This window comes from Xenopus laevis, chromosome 1S (assembly GCF_017654675.1).
Source record: "Xenopus laevis strain J_2021 chromosome 1S, Xenopus_laevis_v10.1, whole genome shotgun sequence".
In the NCBI taxonomy this organism is placed as follows: Eukaryota; Metazoa; Chordata; class Amphibia; order Anura; family Pipidae; genus Xenopus; species Xenopus laevis.
The window spans coordinates 126,126,794-126,145,166 of NC_054372.1; the positions used below are offsets into that span (position 1 = coordinate 126,126,794).

Consider the following 18,373-nt stretch of genomic DNA (forward strand, 5'->3'; position numbering starts at 1 on the left):
GGTAATAAAATGTTGGTCAGCCCCGATTCACTTAAATGGCACCTCAACTCATATGTCTAAAGTCAATTGGAGAGGGGAAAAAGAAAAACAAATGTAGTGCATTTGCCAGCAGCATTATTAAAGTCCACATAAGTGATTCCAGCTATTTTGTAACCCATCCGCCAAGCTATTAAATGCTTAGGCAACTAAACAGCTAGAATCACTGTGCTTGACAATCATTAAAGTATAAAACAGAAAAAAAACTCACATACATTGAAATAATACCTACGTTTTAATTGTAGTTGAATTATTACATTTCCATCACTCTCAAGATGTAGGCTTCTGTTACAGAAAAATAGCACTTCCTGTATTCTGCCTCTTTGAATTAAAAAAAAAAAAAAAATCTTTAAATTATAGAGCCGTAACAGATTGTTTTATTTTTACACTAACTCCCCTGTAGTTAGCAGAGCGTTGGAGCTCTAAATCTTCATATTTAAACCATCTCCAAGCTCCTTCACCCCTTAGTTTTTAAAGGGGGAGAAGAGGACATTTGTGTGCCTCCGATTAAATTCCACACAAGTGGGAAACAGAAATCTGCTTCATTTATCAGTTTACCTTGTTTAACTCAAGAAAAACAAATAAATATTGTTTAATTTCTGAATTAAAAACATTTAGAAAGTAATTTCAGCAACAAGAGTACCCTATACACCAAGTATTAAAAATGAAGGGCTGACTTGTGTTTTACTAGTAAGTCAAGACTAGAGAAGGAGAGAAGTATCCAGTCTGTCCTATTAAAACATAAGTATGTGTAAGGAAGGTGACAACCACTTTTTTTTTTTTTTTAAATAGTTAATGCTTAGCTGCTAATTCTTAAAAAAGGAACGACAAGAACATAGAAAAAAAAATGGTTTCCACTGACAAGTAGATCTCCATTTATTGCTAAATGCTAGGTATTGCTACTTTAAAGCTTATTTTTTTGTATTAAAATAATGCAAGTACTCTCATCGTGCCTACATCAGCAATACAAATTCAAAATACAACTTGGCATGCTCAAAGCAATAAAGTGGCTTTTAGACAACTTACAAACATGTAACAGAGACATATGAAGATATTTATATATAATTACTAAAAAGCTGAGTATTCCATTTTAGTGTCTGCAAGAAATGATTTAAAATAGTTTAGTACATGTCAAAATCTCCATGTAAAATACCCTCTTTAGAAAAAAAAAAAAAAACATACAAGTGCCATACAACGTCAGAGTCCATTTTATGGACAATTTACCAATAACGTTATCATTTTTCAAGCTTAACTGCAGATGTTCTCTTTTGGGACAAGTGCAACTTTATACCCCAAAGGCCCTGAAAGCCGAAGTTTTTCCTGTGCTTCTTGCAGAAGAGAGGTTTGCATAAATCTCGAAAGTAAAAGATAGATAAAGTACTGCAAAAATACTGGCTCCTTTGCAATCTACAGTGAAAACTCTAGGGATGCATCAAGAGTGCTCGAACCCCCGAATCCTTCCGGCCGAATACCAATATGCAAATTAGGGGTGGGAAAGGGGAAAACATTTGTTACTTCCTTGTTTTTTGACAAAAAGTCACCAGATTTCCCTTGCCAATCCTAATTTGCATATGCAAATTAGGATTCAGCAGAATCCTGCTGAAAAAGGCTGAATCCTGGCTGAATCCCAAACCGAATCCTGGATTCGGTGCATCCCTAGAAAATTCATATAGGCGTCATGCCCATATAATATTGTAAAACATATGCCAGAGTTCTGCTACAATTTGCAGATTTTCTTTTATTGTGGCATATGCAAAACTAGTGAATTATTTTCACATTTGGGTAGAAAACCCATGGTCTGGATTGCATTTGCTGCACAATTTGACATCCATGTTCTGCTGCAATCGCCATCCACACAAGGAATTATCTGCAAAGATGAGATTTGATGGAACACACAGCAAGCGAAATAACCAAAATCCAAAACTTCCTACAGGAAGGAATGCATTCAGCCGATCTGTGCAAGATTGTTCATGGAGTTTTTGAGAACAGCATGTTAAGCTTGTAAAATGTACTACCCCACAAAAGGGATAGAAACCTTTGCCTCTTTTCTGTCCCATATTTACAAACAATATTTATATTTAAAACACTTTACATCCTTACCATAAAAGTGCAATTCTCTCTTGCTCCAATGAAGGAAGCAACAACATTCTTCATTAAAAGTTCTACAGGATAGCAGCCTATGTCAAGCAAATAAGGTGCTTAGCTTATAACCCAGCTGTATTTAGTCGCCTATTTTTCTGGCCAAGATAATACGTTTTAAAATATGTCCTTCTGGAGGGAAAAAAAAGGGACCAAGGTACAACTAGGGTTGGACACATGGTACAGCTCTACGTAAGATTACTGGCGTAGCTGTGCGCTAGTTAAGTTAGCTAGCTCAATCAGAGCCAGAGCTCCATGCATACGCTCTCGCTGCTCCTGCAGACATCTACGGGAAGCTGAGTGAGAGACATTCTTATTGTCTTCCTCTTCATCCGACTGAAAATACTCTAAAGGATCCTGCTGTTCTTGATCCGCCTTTTGAATGGATTTTACTTTTAATGTGGGTGGTAGCTGTTCTTGTGCTTCCCAGTGCCTATAAGAAAAGTTATATAAATTAGACAATATTTTAGATGTAAATAATTTTATTCCGGTTTACATCCGTTAACACATTACTGCACACGGATGAATTCTATTCAATTTCCTCATTGAACAACAGAACTTATACAAGAAAGCAACTCCACAGGGAAATTCACAAAACCGCTTGTTACACAGATGGAAGGACTACAAAGAGGTGGTATTAAAAGATCTAATCAAGAAATTCAGGTAAAAAATATGTAATCTTAAAGGGGATCTATCTTGGTAATGAAAATCTAATATAAGCTTCGTCATACTGAAATAAGAAACTTTCTAAATACAAAAAAATTCAAAGTTCTGTACTGTTTCTGAAATAATCAAGTTTATCTTCACTAGCTCTCTCATCATCAGTTTCTCAGGACAGGAGTTGGGTGTCAGATAACCATGACAGTTAGATCTAGCGGATGTATTAGAGCTGACCCTATTAAAATCACCAGACTTCATGTCTCTCTACATGCAGAATTTGTGCAAAAGGCAGTTATTGTGTTAGATTCCAGTACAAACAAAATCTGTTATTGAGTGAGCTCTAATACATCAGCTAGGAAAGGAAGCCCCCCTATAAGATATATTGGATGTAACTGTCAATGACTCTCCGACACCCAACTCCTGCATGACTAGAGAATGAAGAGAAACAGATGCCGAGAGAGGGTTTAGGACTCCTTTTTTTAAAAAAAACTATGGAGGCAATTAACCATTTATACATGCATTTTGAGCTTCAGTATCACTACTGTGCAAATAAGTACTAGTATTTCAGTAGCAATGCCCCAGACAGGCAAGGCCTTAACCATATGTAACCTTGGTAAAATCAGAATTATTGCATTAAAGAACAGCTGGAGAGGTACAAATCTATGTGACCTAATGGTGTCTTACATCACTAGAAGACAATGACGAGGAAATATTGATGCTTAACTTTACAGTGGATACTTGAGTGTCTGCACCAAGTCTAGTATTGCAAATAAACTCACTTTGCAAGCCACTCTGCTGTATCTTTATCAGCCACTTGTATTTGGTTTGGTTTGTTGCTCGACTCCTCTCTCCGAAGCCTTGCATATGGATGCTTGGAGCAGTGACGGTTTGCATGTGTAAACCGACTTAAACAACCTTAAGGATAAACAAAAAAAAAAAAAGATTTTAAAATATCTGAAACCATGTATGTTTGTTAGTAATATTAAGCAGTATACACAAACTCAATTTGCTAGCAAGAATTATTAACCAGTAAGTGTGCTTACATTTCACTTTACTGCAGTAAAAAAAAACAAAAAAAAAACGCATGCCTTTTTGTAGAAATATGGTATTCGCACTCCCACGCGTTTTTTTTACATTATCTGTGTAAGTTACCATTTTCTGAGCAGACAAAGGGCTTCTCTCCTGTGTGAAGACGCTGGTGAGTTTTCAGTTGCCCACTTTGTGCAAAGGCTTTCCCACAGTCTGGATAGTCACACAGATAAGGTCTTTCACCTTTGGAAAAAAAAAAAAACAATTTTAAGTAAAATCATTTTCAAATTATCATACATGGCAGAAGTTTAAAAATTCAATTAAAGGGGTTGTTCATCTTTAAATTAACTTTTAGTATGATGTAGAGAGGGATATTATGAGTATATGCATGGATTTAAATAAGAGCCTGGAGTATGAACAGAAGGACTGAATAGAAAGATGAATCATTTGTTTTTTAGATGGGGTCAGTGGCCCCCGTTTAAAAGCTGAAACGGTTCAGAAGAACACAAATCATTTAATTACTTAGAATTAGCCATACTATAGCATACCAAAAGTTAACTTAAAGGTGGACCACCCCTTTAATACGTTATATGATCAAAAGTATGTTGCTGTGCTAATGATTGAAATCTGTTAAGTTATACCCATCGTTGTCAGCATAGGTGCAAATTCATCATAAAACCCTCCTGCAAAATATGACATATTATACTGTAACACAAGAAAGTTTCTCTTCTCTAGACAGACTGAAAAAAAATTTGTCCACCCACTGCTTTTTATACTGGTCCTTTAGAGACAGATAATCAAAACACTAAGCCAAAGATTAGTCAAGTTAAACTTTTGTGTAGGTACAGACCTACATACCAGCTTAATCTTCCATCTTGCTTAAAATAGAAATTGGACCTGCATATTTTATTATGTTTACAATGTGATTTAATGTAAAGCTCTGTTTTGCTTGCTAGCAATGGTATATATAGTTATGTAAAATGTAGACTAGTCAAGATAATCATATTCTAGGACAAATAGTCCTTCTAATCTTCCTTTTATATTGCAAAATAAAAATGATTCATCTCACCCGTATGAGTCCTTTTGTGTGCTTGCAGCGACTTCTCTCTTGGAAAAACCCTGTTGCAGATATTGCAGCGGATTCTGCTAGAAGAGTGCTCACCCTCACTTATTAAGTCTCGAACAGTTTCTGCTCTTGGGCGGCCCCGGCGACTTCCATCCTGCACATACAAAAAAACTGACATTTTACAAAGATTTCTTGCATAAAATGATTTAAATCACGAGATATCATTGCTTTCTTTTGAATATAAAAGAAACCCAATTATATCCTGCTGAAAATATGCAGAAATGCAAAATGAGCGATTACCTCTAATACTCTAAATGTTAATGCAAGAACTAACATTGTAAAATTTAGGAGAAAATTTGTGCATAACTATTCATAGATCTTTTAAACTTTTTAGGACCTGAAGAAATTGACCAAATGTTTGTTCTCAAAAAGGGTGCTGAACACAAATAACTGTACTATGGAGCAGTAAGTACTTCCAGCAATAATTTCTGTGCAGATTCTAAGATTGTGGAATAACTTCACCTCCCGGGAATGGGAAAACCTGTAGGCAGAATGCCTATAATTTAAAGCTCCATGTACAGAAGGGAAACCAGCATCAGGTGCTTTTTTTTATCTGAATAGGGGACATTCTTTGCAACTATGTGATCATAGACATATCTTATACATAATGCATGGAGCATTAGAAAATCTTCTGGACAGCTAGTGTGTTGGCTCATTTTCTGTCCCAGGGGGTGCCAGGGTGCAAACTGTACAGTATTTTATTTCCCTTGTGAGCCAACTCACTGCCATGAGATATTTAAATTGCAACAACTGTATCTTTTTTGAACCAGAGTTAAATTAGGGGTGAGTGCCTTGATAATCCTCCCAGTGATTACTTGTGTCAGGTGCTGTAATATGGTTAATCCTGTGCCATTCATTTTGGTCTGCCATTCTCCAGTGAAGTACCTATGCTAGGTATGTGAAATCATTAGTTCCATGCCATTCATGTCTGGGTGCCCTTCTCCCCTGGATTATATTAAGTATGATAATATGGTTTGTCCCATCACATTTATCATCCCATTTATTATCCCTTGGAGTACCAGTATGGTAATATGTTTAGTGCCATGCCATTCATTGCTGGGAACCCTTCACCCGTAGAGAGTATATGTTAAAGGAACAGTGACGGCAATACATGTAAGTGGTTTGAAGGAATGAGAATATCTATACGTTTGTGAAGATTCTCATTCATCCAGGTCATGGTATATCTATCGAAATAAGTCAAATCAACTGGACTTGCTGTGTTTTTTCCTTGAAGACCTTTCACCGGTCATCAAGCCGGCTTTCTCAATTCAGAATAACTTGTAAATCTGAGAATATCAATAATAAAGCTGTACCGGTGCAGAGCAACTGTACAATGTATTTTCATTCATTTAAAACACTTCATTTGTTGGTGTTACCGTTTCTTTCAGTATGTTAATATGGTTTGCCCGATCCCATTCATTATTCCCTGGAGGACCAGTATGGTAATATGGTTAGTCCCATGCCATTCCTTACTGAAGCCCTTCTCCCCTGGAGTACCTATGTTAAATATGGTAATAGGGTTATTCCCATCTTATTCATTGTCCTCTGGAGTCAAAGTGACTGAATATAAATTAGGGCTACATTCATGAAGTCTGCATTAAAAGGAATTCCACATGAACAATTAGTCCAGTGTCCCGACACACACTTTGTGTTTCTGATCTGATGTAGGCATTTCTTAAACCATGTAATTGCCCATACATCCAAGGCCCAGTACCTTCTCCAGCGTGTTGACATTGTCATGAATTTGTACTATTGGAATATGGTTAGTACCATGCCATTCATTGCTGGGAGCCCTTCTCTGGAGCATTGTATAGTAATATGGTTCCTCACATTATTCCCTGGAGTACCTGTTGTAGGTATGGTAATGGGGTCAGTCCAATTACAATCATTATCCCCTGAAGTAACTATGGTAATGGGTCAGTCCAATTACAATCCTTATACCCTGAAGTAACTATGGTAATGGGTCAGTCCAATTGCAATCATTATCCCTTGAAGTAACTATGGTAATGGGTCAGTCCAATTGCAATCATTATCCCCTGAAGTAACTGTGGTAATGGGTCAGTCCAATTGCAGTCATTATCCCCTGAAGTAACTGTGGTAATGGGTCAGTCCAATTGCAATCATTATCCCTTGAAGTAACTATGGTAATGGGTCAGTCCAATTGCAATCATTATCCCCTGAAGTAACTATGGTAATGGGTCAGTCCAATTGCAATCATTATCCCCTGAAGTAACTATGGTAGCTATGGTAATAGGGTTAGTCCAATTCTATTGGTTACTAGAGCCCTTCTCTTGTGGAGTACCTATATTAGGTATGGCAATATGGTTATTCCCATTCATACTCCCCTGGAATAAGGTAATATTGTCGGTCCCATGTCCCCTCCTATAAATAGCGCCACCTTACCGTCAGTCCCGCAGCGCCATCCTCTCTCCGGTCTGTCCCGACACCCGCAGCACCGCCTCCGAGAACATCGGCAATTCGAGCCCTGGCGCCACCATCTCTAGTCGCGTGAAGAGATTCGAGTGACTGCGGCTGATGCCTGGAGATGGGTCCCGGGCTCAGTGTGACGTTGTGAGCATTCTCCCCCCAGCGCCACGGGTACACCATGAAGTCACTGAATCCGGGGCTGGTCGGGACGGGGCTCGGCTGAGCAGTACTTAGTGTGTAAGGAGGTCGCCGCTGCTTGAGAGGGGTATGGGCTGAGGAGGGGGAGACCGCCTTGATAACAGACACTAGCACCCGGCGGGGAGGCGACGTGTCCTGAGCAGACTGCTGCAGCGGAGAAGAGCGAACGTCAGACATCATTGTTTACAGTCTATCCGACATGCCCAGGGCAGCGGGGACCCCAACACTTCCCACTTCTACGTCCCCAAGTGGAACCTTCAAGGCCACGGATTGTAGATGAAGAAAAGAGGCGTTGGCGGCCGAACAGTCCTTCACTTCTTTTTTTTTTTTTTTTCCCGCGTTAGATTTCGCGCCTGGAAGACACCAATCACCTTTCTAGCGCCAGGCGCGAGTCGCTGTCTTTCAGACTGACGGAAAGCTTAACCAATAAAACGAGAGAAAGAAGAGACACGATCCGCGCTTCGCCCAATTGATTGGCTACAGGGGAAACCGCCTTCTTTGACACGAACCCACCTTTTTTGGTTTTGGCGTAGGGGGTAAGCCAGTTTGCTAATTGGCGGAGCTCGTGACGTTAACTTTTATTTGACAGTAAAGTCTTGAATGGACAGTATAGCTCCACCCACCCATACCCGCATCTGCCGCAAGCCTATGAAATAACTCGACAAGCACCGATGACGTAAGATAGAGTGAGATTGACAGGTCCAGTGACGAGTATTTTACGGCTTCTGCCATTGGCTGTACTTGGTTTATGGCATCATCGTATAGTTGGCGCCAATTCCTCAATATTCTTTCTACTTTGCTGTAGGGAGCCTTTTGTAGTACACTTTTTTTTTTTGTTGCCACAGTTGTAGTGGAAGGGATTGATTATTCCCTGGAACGCTCAATGAACTAATAGTGTTTATGTAGATCAGATTAACACACGAAGCCTATACTGCTAGGTTTTTTAGAAACTATGAACAAAAACCTTCAAAATAAATTCGTTTTTATTACCGGTCAGTTTAGTCTCCAGTTCCTATTCATGGCCCATAAATGTTCATTCGGATGAACTTCCCCTTTAAAGGAACAGTAACGCTTAAAAATGAATTTTCAAGTAATGAAAATAAAATGTACTGTTATGCGGCACTAGTAAAATGGTGTACTTGAGCAGCTTTGCTATAGTTTATATAAACAAGCTGTTGTGTAGCCATGGGGAAAGGCACAGGATACACAGCAATTAACAGATAAGCCCTGTACTACACAAAGGGATTTTTCAAGATGTATCTTATCTACTGCATATCCTGTGCGTTAGTGATGTGTGGGTAGGGTTGCCACCTTTTCTGGGAAAAAATACCAGCCTTCCTATATATTTATCTTTTTTCCCTATTAATAACATTGGGATCAACCATCATTTTTACCGGGCAGGCCAGTAAAATACCGGCCAGGTGGCAATCCTTTGTGTGGGTCTGGCTTTTCCGGACCCCCACCCTCGCCCTAATTCCGGGTTCCTTTTATAGATGTGCGCCGACCTGCCCCGCCAATGACGTCACTATAGCGGCAGGGCAGGAGGCGCACGTCTATAAAAGTTCAACCCGTAAGCCGTTATTTGGAAGGTTGCAGGTGGGGAGAGCAGTCAGAAGAGCTCAACCTTCAACTACCCGCGACCGGGAAAGGAGATGCAAGGTCAGCCTGACCCGTGGGTATCAGGCCAGCCCGCACATCACTACTGTGCGTGAATGGATTCTGAAGCAAACACACCTGTTTTACCAGTGTCTCTTTTACTAGCTCTCTTGGTTTCCACTGACTGGTTACCCTTGAGACTTGAGGGGGCACATGGGTCATATCTGTTGGTTTTGAATCTGAGCTGAATGCTGAGGATCACTTGCAAACTCACAGAACAGATATGTCTCATGTGGCCCCCCTTCAAGTCGCTGACTAACTCAGAGTTATAGAGCTGAAAAGCAGGAAGTTGGATTAGACACCCAGTCACTCCAGCCTTTATACATTACATTTTTGCCTAACTAACTATGCTCTGTGCTGCTGTCACTTACTGATCTTAGGGACCCACTCACAATAGACAGTACACATAGAATAGAAATGTTACAATATAAGGCTGATTAGTAATTAATACAGACAATTAATACATAGCAGCACAGACACCAGTGCGTTAAGGGGGAGGGGTGGAGGGGCATTATGCAAATGGATGGGGACATGGTGTCACAGGAGCTGGGTTGTGATGTCACAGGGCGAAGTCGTGATGTAGAGGGATGGACCTGAGTCTTGGAGCGTGGAATTGGTAAGTATTGTAGCAATAGAGCTGGGGTGCCCAAACTTTTTTGTAACGAGGGCCAGATTTGGTGAGGTGAAAATGTGTGGGGGCCGACCATTCAGCCCGACATTCTTTGAACCAGTAACATTAAATTACAGGAATTGAGTAATCGTAGCAGTAATATTTGGGCACATTCGTGAAATGATCTGCCACTTGGTCTATACTGCTGCCTGTGTGCTGAAGGTGTTAGCAATAGACACATACTGGAACGTAGTGAAGCCATACTTCTTTAGTTTACTGTACTGGCACATCAGTATGTCTATTGACACCTTCAGCCCAAAAGAAGTATATGAAAACAGTGCGTCTCTATGTGCCAGTACTTGTCTATTGCTAACACCTTCAGCACACAGGCAGCAGTATAGACCAAGTTGCAGATCATTTCACTAATGTGCCTTAATATTACTGCTATGGGATTCCTGATCGCACTGTGCTGGGGGGCCTCATTATTATTCATTTCATGATGGAGGCTGAGAGCCGGTGTAAATTTGAAAAAGGGCCGCACTATGGACATGCCTGCTATAGAGGGAAGAAAGGGGTGGGCTGAGGGTGCATCGGAGGCAGGCCGGGAGCAGTTTGACTGGTGATCACAAATTTACCTACAGCTACATTGACAGTAAATTTGTAATACCTGCCCAGGCCTTGGTTGGTATTTTACAGGCTAGGCCGGTGAAATACCAGCATGGTGGCTTCCCTAGCAGCCAGATAACAGGTAGCAGGGCTAAAACTAGAGGTTGGCAATAGAGGCATCTGCGTATGGCACAGCCACTTTGGAAAACACGGGAAGAGTGCACTTGCAATAAATACTTGTTGCTGTTTATTTTAATTTTTATGGTCAAATACAATTAACTATTAATAACCACTTATTGTCTCTCCTTTCCCTATCTGCCTGCCACTAAGTCTGCAGACGTCAGGTAATGGTGAGGTAGGACTGGGAGTAGAAGTGAGCAACAGATATCGCACTCCTCAAGGGCAGGTCAAACCATCCATCCTAGGCAACCTGACTGGCAAGCACGTACCCAACCTGCCCACCATGCATGGTTGCGTATGAGTGAGGGCATGCACTGGCAACCCAGCACACAGAAAAAAACTGGCAAGCAGTGAGGGGACATGGGCTCGGAACAGGGTTAGGCAGCAGGAGATGTACTGCCCTAGGCACGTGCCTCTTCTTCCTACCCCTAGTTCCAACACTGGTAATCCTTGCCCTGGGTGCCAAAGCTTAGCCTGGCTTTGAGTTGCCATGCACCACAGCTAGCTAGCACTTTCACCTTATTATACATACAATAAGCTTGAATGACTGTTATACCAAATAAAAAAAAAACAGGTTTGCATGAGGTTGAATCCTATCACACTGATGTGACATCCTCCTGCAGGTAATGTTACACTGTAGTCGGACTGCAAAGCTAAGGCAGCGGCAACAAACTGTACATGATTATGATTATATTGACGCTAATAAACCTAACTCACCCTTTTCAAACCCACCAGAGAGGGCAGGCACAAGCAGAGAGGGAAGTACATGTAGAGAAGCAACTTCCTTTCCTTGGATTACATACCTGAAACTGAAACAGGTGTGATATGGCTTCTGCTAGGTGCCTCATAGAGCTCACAGCTGACCAATTTGCACTCTGGTTAGTCTTCTAACAGCTACAAATATAAAATGGGTTATACTGATGTTTTGGTATTGTTGACACTGTAAGGTTAGGGGTACAAAAGGCTGAGTGCAGCTACTGTGAGTGGATTTTGGCACGAAAATGCATACATTTGCTTCAGAAACCACTCAGTGTAGCTGCACACAGATTGAAAGCCAGTAGAGCTTAGCCAAAAGGTTTTTCTTTTTTGACTATGGTGCATCCATTCCTTTTACTTTTAACATATAAACTGCACCGTTTTTATTAACGGGGAACTCCGGCTTCCAAACCAAAATTTGATAAAGAGGCCCACATAACAAAGTAACCCCTAACATACCCATCACAGTTACCTGTTTCTTCAAAACATATGAATAAATGCCATTTTTATACTGCAATCCAGCTGGTTAACAGTTCTTCTCTTTCGGCATCATTTGAAATCCTGGCAGGGAAGGAGGGACTAAACACTGATGTTACAAATTGTAACAACTTCTCCACAGCTTACAGACAACATGCAGGAACTACATAACCCACAATGCATTGTACTGTGATGTTTCAGTTCCTTATTGAAATCACGTGTGCAGGGAATTGTGGGGTTTGGAGGATGCAGGCTAAGGATAGATGGCTGTTGATGCAAAGTAACAGTAGTCAGCCAGCTCAGCAAAGTAGTCGGAGAGCAGGGGATTAGGCTGTCAGAAACCATTAAAAATCATGAAAAGTGCATATTTTTTAACTAATGTATATTGTATAAGTTGCTTGAAATTATGTTTACTTTTCAAAAAGCTCAAGTTATGTTTTTGTGGAGTTCCCCTTTAACTAAACTATACTCCACAAGAGGATTACCTAGTGGTGTAACCAGGGTCGCCATTAGAAATCACGGGGCCCCGTACAACAATATTTTTGGGGCTCCCTGGGCCCCGCCCACACTGACGACCAAGCTCCACCCCATATGCCGCCCACTCCACATCGCAGTTAAAAGACCACACAGACATCAGCGCTAAAAAAGTAACACCCCCCACAAGTTATAAAAAGCTATTGATGGTCAGGGCCCCCTTATAAAAAATTGGGGCCCCAAAAAAAAAAGTAAAAAAAAAATGTTTTTTTTAAAAAAACATTGGTTGCAGGGGCCCCCTTATAAGGTAAAAAAAATTGGGGCCCCAAAAAAAAATTCGAAAAAAAAAAAAGTTTTTTGAAAAAAAAAGTGGCAGGGGCCCCCTTACAAGTTAAAAAAAATTCGGGCCCCAAAAAAAAAATTCAAAAAAAAAAAAAGTTTTTTGAAAAAAAAGTGGCAGGGCCCCCTTACAGGTTAAAAAAAATTGGGGCCCCCTTATAAGTTAAAAAAACTTGGGGCCCCAACAAAAAAAATTTAAAAAAAAACTGGTGGCAGGGGCCCCCTTATAAGTTAAAAACAAATTGGGGCCCCAAAAAAAAATGTAAAAAAAAAAGTGGCAGGGGCCCCCTTACAAGTTAAAAAAAAATTGGGGCCCTAAAATTTTTTAAAAAAAAAACATTGGTGGCAAGGGGCCCCTTACAAGTTAAAAAAATTGGGGCCCCAAAAAAAAAATTAAAAAAAAAAAAAAGTTTTTTGAAAAAAAAGTGGCAGGGCCCCCTTACAGGTTAAAAAAAATTGGGGCCCCCTTATAAGTTAAAAAAACTTGGGGCCCCAACAAAAAAAATGTAAAAAAAAACTGGTGGCAGGGGCCCCCTTATAAGTTAAAAACAAATTGGGGCCCCAAAAAAAAATGTAAAAAAAAAAGTGGCAGGGGCCCCCTTACAAGTTAAAAAAAATTGGGGCCCTAAAATTTTTTAAAAAAAAAACATTGGTGGCAAGGGGCCCCTTACAAGTTAAAAAAATTGGGGCCCCAAAAAAAAAATTCAAAAAAAAAAAGTTTTTTGAAAAAAAAAGTGGCAGGGCCCCCTTACAGGTTAAAAAAATTGGGGCCCCAAAAAAAAAATTCAAAAAAAAAAAAAGTTTTTTGAAAAAAAAAGTGGCAGGGCCCCCTTACAGGTTAAAAAAAATTGGGGCCCCCTTATAAGTTAAAAAAACTTGGGGCCCCAACAAAAAAAATGTAAAAAAAAACTGGTGGCAGGGGCCCCCTTATAAGTTAAAAACAAATTGGGGCCCCAAAAAAAAATGTAAAAAAAAAGTGTCAGGGGCCCCCTTACAAGTTAAAAAAAATTGGGGCCCTAAAATTTAAAAAAAACAAAAAAAAAACATTGGTGGCAAGGGGCCCCTTACAAGTTAAAAAAATTGGGGGCCCAAAAAAAAATGTTTTACAAAAAGATTGGTGGTAGGGGCCTATAGAATATTAAAATAATACATTGGTGGCCATGGGATTAAAAAATACACAAAATGGTGTTCAGTAGAATTGAACTCATGGCTTCAGTACTTCAACTTCGCCTCCTTTCGTGACTTCGGGTCTTTGCGCCGCTTCAGGACTTCGGCTTTGGCTGTTTTCGTGACTTTGGGTCTTTTCGGCGCTTCGTGACTTTCGGTCTTTTCAGCGCTTCGGGACTTCGGCTTTTTCCGTGACATCGGCTTCGTCTTTTTGGCACTTCCGTATTCGGCAACGCAGAGGGAGGACGTACGGCTCGGGCGCTCGTAAGGGGGGGCCGGATCTTCAAAAAATGCAGCGCTGCCGGGCCCCCCTTCATGCCCGGGCCCGGTACGCTTGTCCCCCCTGTCCCCCCCAATGGCAGCCCTGGGTGTAACTACAGAAGAAGCAGACCACGAGGGGGGGCAAGGTCTGCTTCCTTTGTAGGGGGCCCTATTCTTCAAGCGACAAATGGGGGAATGTAAAATACTTAATTAGCACAAAAAATGTTCGCAAAGACCATTGTGAATGTTAGTGACCTTGCTTGCGCCCTTTTTGACCAATTGCAGACCTCAATTCCTTTCAAAGTTTGCAACCAAATGGCTTTTGTGAACATTTGTAGTGTATGTAATAAAATTTTGCAATCCCAAAACGTATTTTTCAAAGAAATATTTAACGAAACTCCAGAGCAAGTGTTAACACTAACCATTTCTTAGCGATGTAATATTTGCCAGTGACTGATTTTGCAATGCGAGCAGTGCTAAGCATTTGCAAAAACACCATTTTAAATAACAAGAGATTTTTAATTACATTCTCCCTTAAAGGAGAATTCAACCATTTTCAAAAAACCCTACCTCCCAAGCATAGCTGCCCCCCGGGGAAATGCCCCTAACTTTATACTTACCCCTCAGCACAGATTCAAGCATCGGAGTTCCAAGCAGCCATCTTCCAGGTCTTCGGTAAGCTGAGTGGGAGACTGGCAATGCGGCGCATGCACAGTTGGAGCAATTTGCCGGTTTGCAACAACTGCGCATGCGCCAAAATGGACAGAAATTACAGAAGCGCCGGTAGTCACCAAGACCTTCTCAGATCATTTTGCCTGATCCCGTGCTTTCAGAAAGAGCCAGCAACTGCTCCCAGGCAGGCTATTGTTTCTCCAACTCAATGTAATTTAAGGAGTCTTAAGATGCTTTTATTTCGTGACATAGAGCTGTTATCTGGTTACCTTCCCATTGTTCTATTGTTAGGCTGCTTAGGGGAAAAAGGAGGGGGCAGTGGCGGAACTACCGGGGCCGGCACCCCCTCAGGGCCCCTGGCAGCTCGTGCGACACTGACATGCAGGCCAAAAATCACGTACGAAGAGGGGGGGGCATTTTGAAAAAACATGTTTTCCCGCAACAGAATGGCTGGTGCGCCTCTGGCATCCTAGTCTGTCACTGAGTGGAAATAATAATCGGTGCATGTATGAAAAGGATCTTGAGTCTCCATTAGAACCTTGCCCTAAAACCGCCCAGTATTGTTTAAATATAGAAAGTCTCTACAAATGCTCACCCCCTCAAAAAAAAACAAAAAACCTTAAGAAATAAGTAAAATAATTGGGTCCTTCTGTAATGCATTGCCTGTAAATCAATGATCCTTGCATAGTGCCAGTAATTGTACTCTGCAAAGATAAATGGCTGTCGTTCGGATTGGGGTTCATGATACTCCTAAGGGCTAGTCCACACGAGGAGATTCGGGGAGATTTTGTCGCCTGGCGACTATAGAAAACACATCGCCGCATGTGGATTAGCGCAGGCGACTTTTCATTGCAGCCTATGGGGAAAAAGGCTGAGGCAGTTCAGGGAAGACGAGGCGATTAGTCGCCAGGCAACAAAATCTCCCGAATCTCATTTCTTGTAAGTTTTGTGTACAAAAAATGATTTTGCTGCGGACACTTATAAAAAAGTGGTGTAGACAGAACAAGCGAGCAAGTACTGCATTATGGAACAGATTCACTAACCGGTGATAAGTCGCCAACGGCCTCTTTGCAACCATGGCTACACTTCGCCAGTCATAAATTTGCTCAGATAACGCTAATTCACTAAAATGTGGAGTTTCGTCATGGGCTCAGAATGCTGGCGACTTTTCGATACAGTTACTTCAGCAATGCAAGCAATTCAAAGCGAAGATGCACTAGCATTCATTTCTGCCTAGTGTAATTTCGCTAGAGGTCTAGTGCTCAGGTTAACTTGCATACGGTGGGAAATTTAAAGTTGAATGGACATCTTTATGTTATATGTTGCAGCAAATACATTACATTTCCACTGTTAATTACACATGTCCAGGGAACCTTAATAAAGACATTAGAGTTATTATAATGCCCTACACATGAGCCCAATGTATAGTTAATGTTCCATATGTTAGAAAATGTATGGGGGAAACCAGTTACCCAAAAAAAATTTTTTAGAACTTTTACAGGCTATCACTGATGTAAGTAACAGAAGATTGAGGAAGATCTTTGCACTCCAGTGCACTTTCCTTTCTGAGCTGGTGAAGGCAAGTCTGGCAAAAGAGCTAACGTTCAGTTGCCTGGCGATAGAGTGTGAATGAGAGCTAGCGCCTATCTCTTTTGCTAGTGATTTTGCCTACGTCTGTTAGTAAATTGCAGATGTCCCTGCTGGCGGTAACACTGGTGAATTGTTGCCAGCGTTTGGCACTTCATCTGTTCCTTCGAATCCCAGTGGAGTATAGGGCATCCGTGAAGACTCTCCATTCAGATCTATTTGTTGCTATTCTCTTGATCTCATTTCATGTTTTTCCCATCTTTATAATTTCTTCTTCCACTGATCTTCTCCATGTTTTTCGAGGCCGTCCCCTTCCTCTTGATCCTTGTGGATTCCATTCTAGGGCTCTTCTTTCTATAGATTCCTCACCCTTCCTGAGTGTGTGGTCTATCCAACCCCACTTCCTTTTCCTTAACTGAATTTCTATTGGTAGCTGGTTAGTGTTTTTCAGTAGTTTCACTTGCGTATAAAAGGACTGCTTTCACATTAGTATTAAAAATGCGAACTTTGGTTCTTTTTGAGATGTTTTTATTTCTCCATATAGGGTACAACCAGGGTTGCCACCTTTATAAAAAAAATGTACCGGCCAGCGCGGGGGGGGCAGCTACATTGCCGGTAAATTTGTAATACCGGCCCCAGCCCTGGCAGGTGTTTTACCGGCTAGGCCGGTAAAATACCAGCTGGGTGGCAACCCTAGGTACAACTGGATAAATGCTCCATTTGCTTTCTTTATTCGATTTTTTACATCATCTTCTGCACCACCGTCTCTGGTAACAACACTTCCCAAGTAGGTAAACGACTCCACCAGTTCTATTCCATAGTCGTTAATATTCAATCTCTCTGTAGCAGTATTGTTTATCCTCATTTCTTTTGTTTTGCTGGCATTGATACGTAGCCCTGCAATTTCTTCTTCGTTTTGTAACCTTTCCAGTTTTTCTTTCATATCTATGTACCCAGTGCTGGGCCACGTTGCGCCCTAGGCAGGCCCGGCAGTCACGACGCCTGCGTGAATTTGAGCTCGCGGGCGCATGCTCAAAAAGAGAGAAAAAATGCAGAGTCAGGCAGAGAAGGGAACCGGACTTGGGGTAGGCGACAGAGGAGGTACGTGCCTGGCGCCCTCCCAGCTTTGCGTCCTAAGCACGTGCCTACTTTGCCTACCCCTAGTTCCAGCCCTGTATGTACCTTTGATACAATAAACGTATGTCATCAGCAAATTCTAGATCTTCCAGTGTTTCTATCATGATCCATCGTATTCCTCTTTTATGTTCCCTTAGAACTCTTCTCATTACGCCACTTCACCCTTAAGTAAATCTGCCCCATGTGTTTAGCATTCTGGCATTGTGCCTCAGAAAAGAATCCGCAAATCCGTCGGTACAAACGCACTGCTATACTCGGATAAGCATATTCCCATTTCCATACCTCCCAGCTGTCTCGTTTTAAGAGGGACAGTCCCTCTTTTGACAGCTCAACCCCCAGTTCCTCATTTGTACTGGAAAGTCTCAATTTGCATTCTCAATTGCACTGAACAGCCAGAAAAAGAAACAATGTTTCTAACTTAATTGGCCTTTGGCTGAGAGCCCAGAACAGCCACAGCCCAGATAAGATACTTTTGTAACAATTTCTAGATAAGCAAGTAAGTAATTGTAACAATATAAGATAACAGGTCCCTTGGGAGAAGCTAGAGTCACAGGGGCAATTTACCTTCATTAGCAAAACTGTAAATACTGGAAAAAAAACACAGAAATATGTTCAAACTAATCTAACAAACTTTGTAAAATGAACATGGTAATTAGGAGGTGTGGCCACAAAATGGGCGTGATAAAAATGCAACTTTTTTGTCCCTCTTTCTTGGGAGGTATGCATTTCTACAGCAATTGAAACACCTCCCCCAACACTTGCGCCACTGACACTGAACTCATAGAAAAACCCCGCTAATGAAAAATGAATTAAGCAGCAGACAGATATAGCGTGTG

General features: G+C 41.2%; 1 protein-coding gene across 1 annotated transcript; it reads right to left on the reverse strand.

The window, feature by feature from the left end:
• Positions 1 to 874: 874 nt before the first annotated feature.
• On the reverse strand, positions 875 to 8,620 carry znf367.S (zinc finger protein 367 S homeolog). Its single transcript, XM_041580165.1, has 5 exons — positions 7,394 to 8,620; positions 4,934 to 5,084; positions 3,988 to 4,107; positions 3,615 to 3,750; positions 875 to 2,608 (listed from the first exon to the last, which is right to left on the reverse strand). The coding sequence occupies exons 1-5, from the start codon at positions 7,793 to 7,795 to the stop codon at positions 2,374 to 2,376; spliced, it is 1,044 nt and encodes a 347-aa protein (XP_041436099.1). The 5' UTR covers positions 7,796 to 8,620; the 3' UTR covers positions 875 to 2,373.
• Positions 8,621 to 18,373: the final 9,753 nt, after the last annotated feature.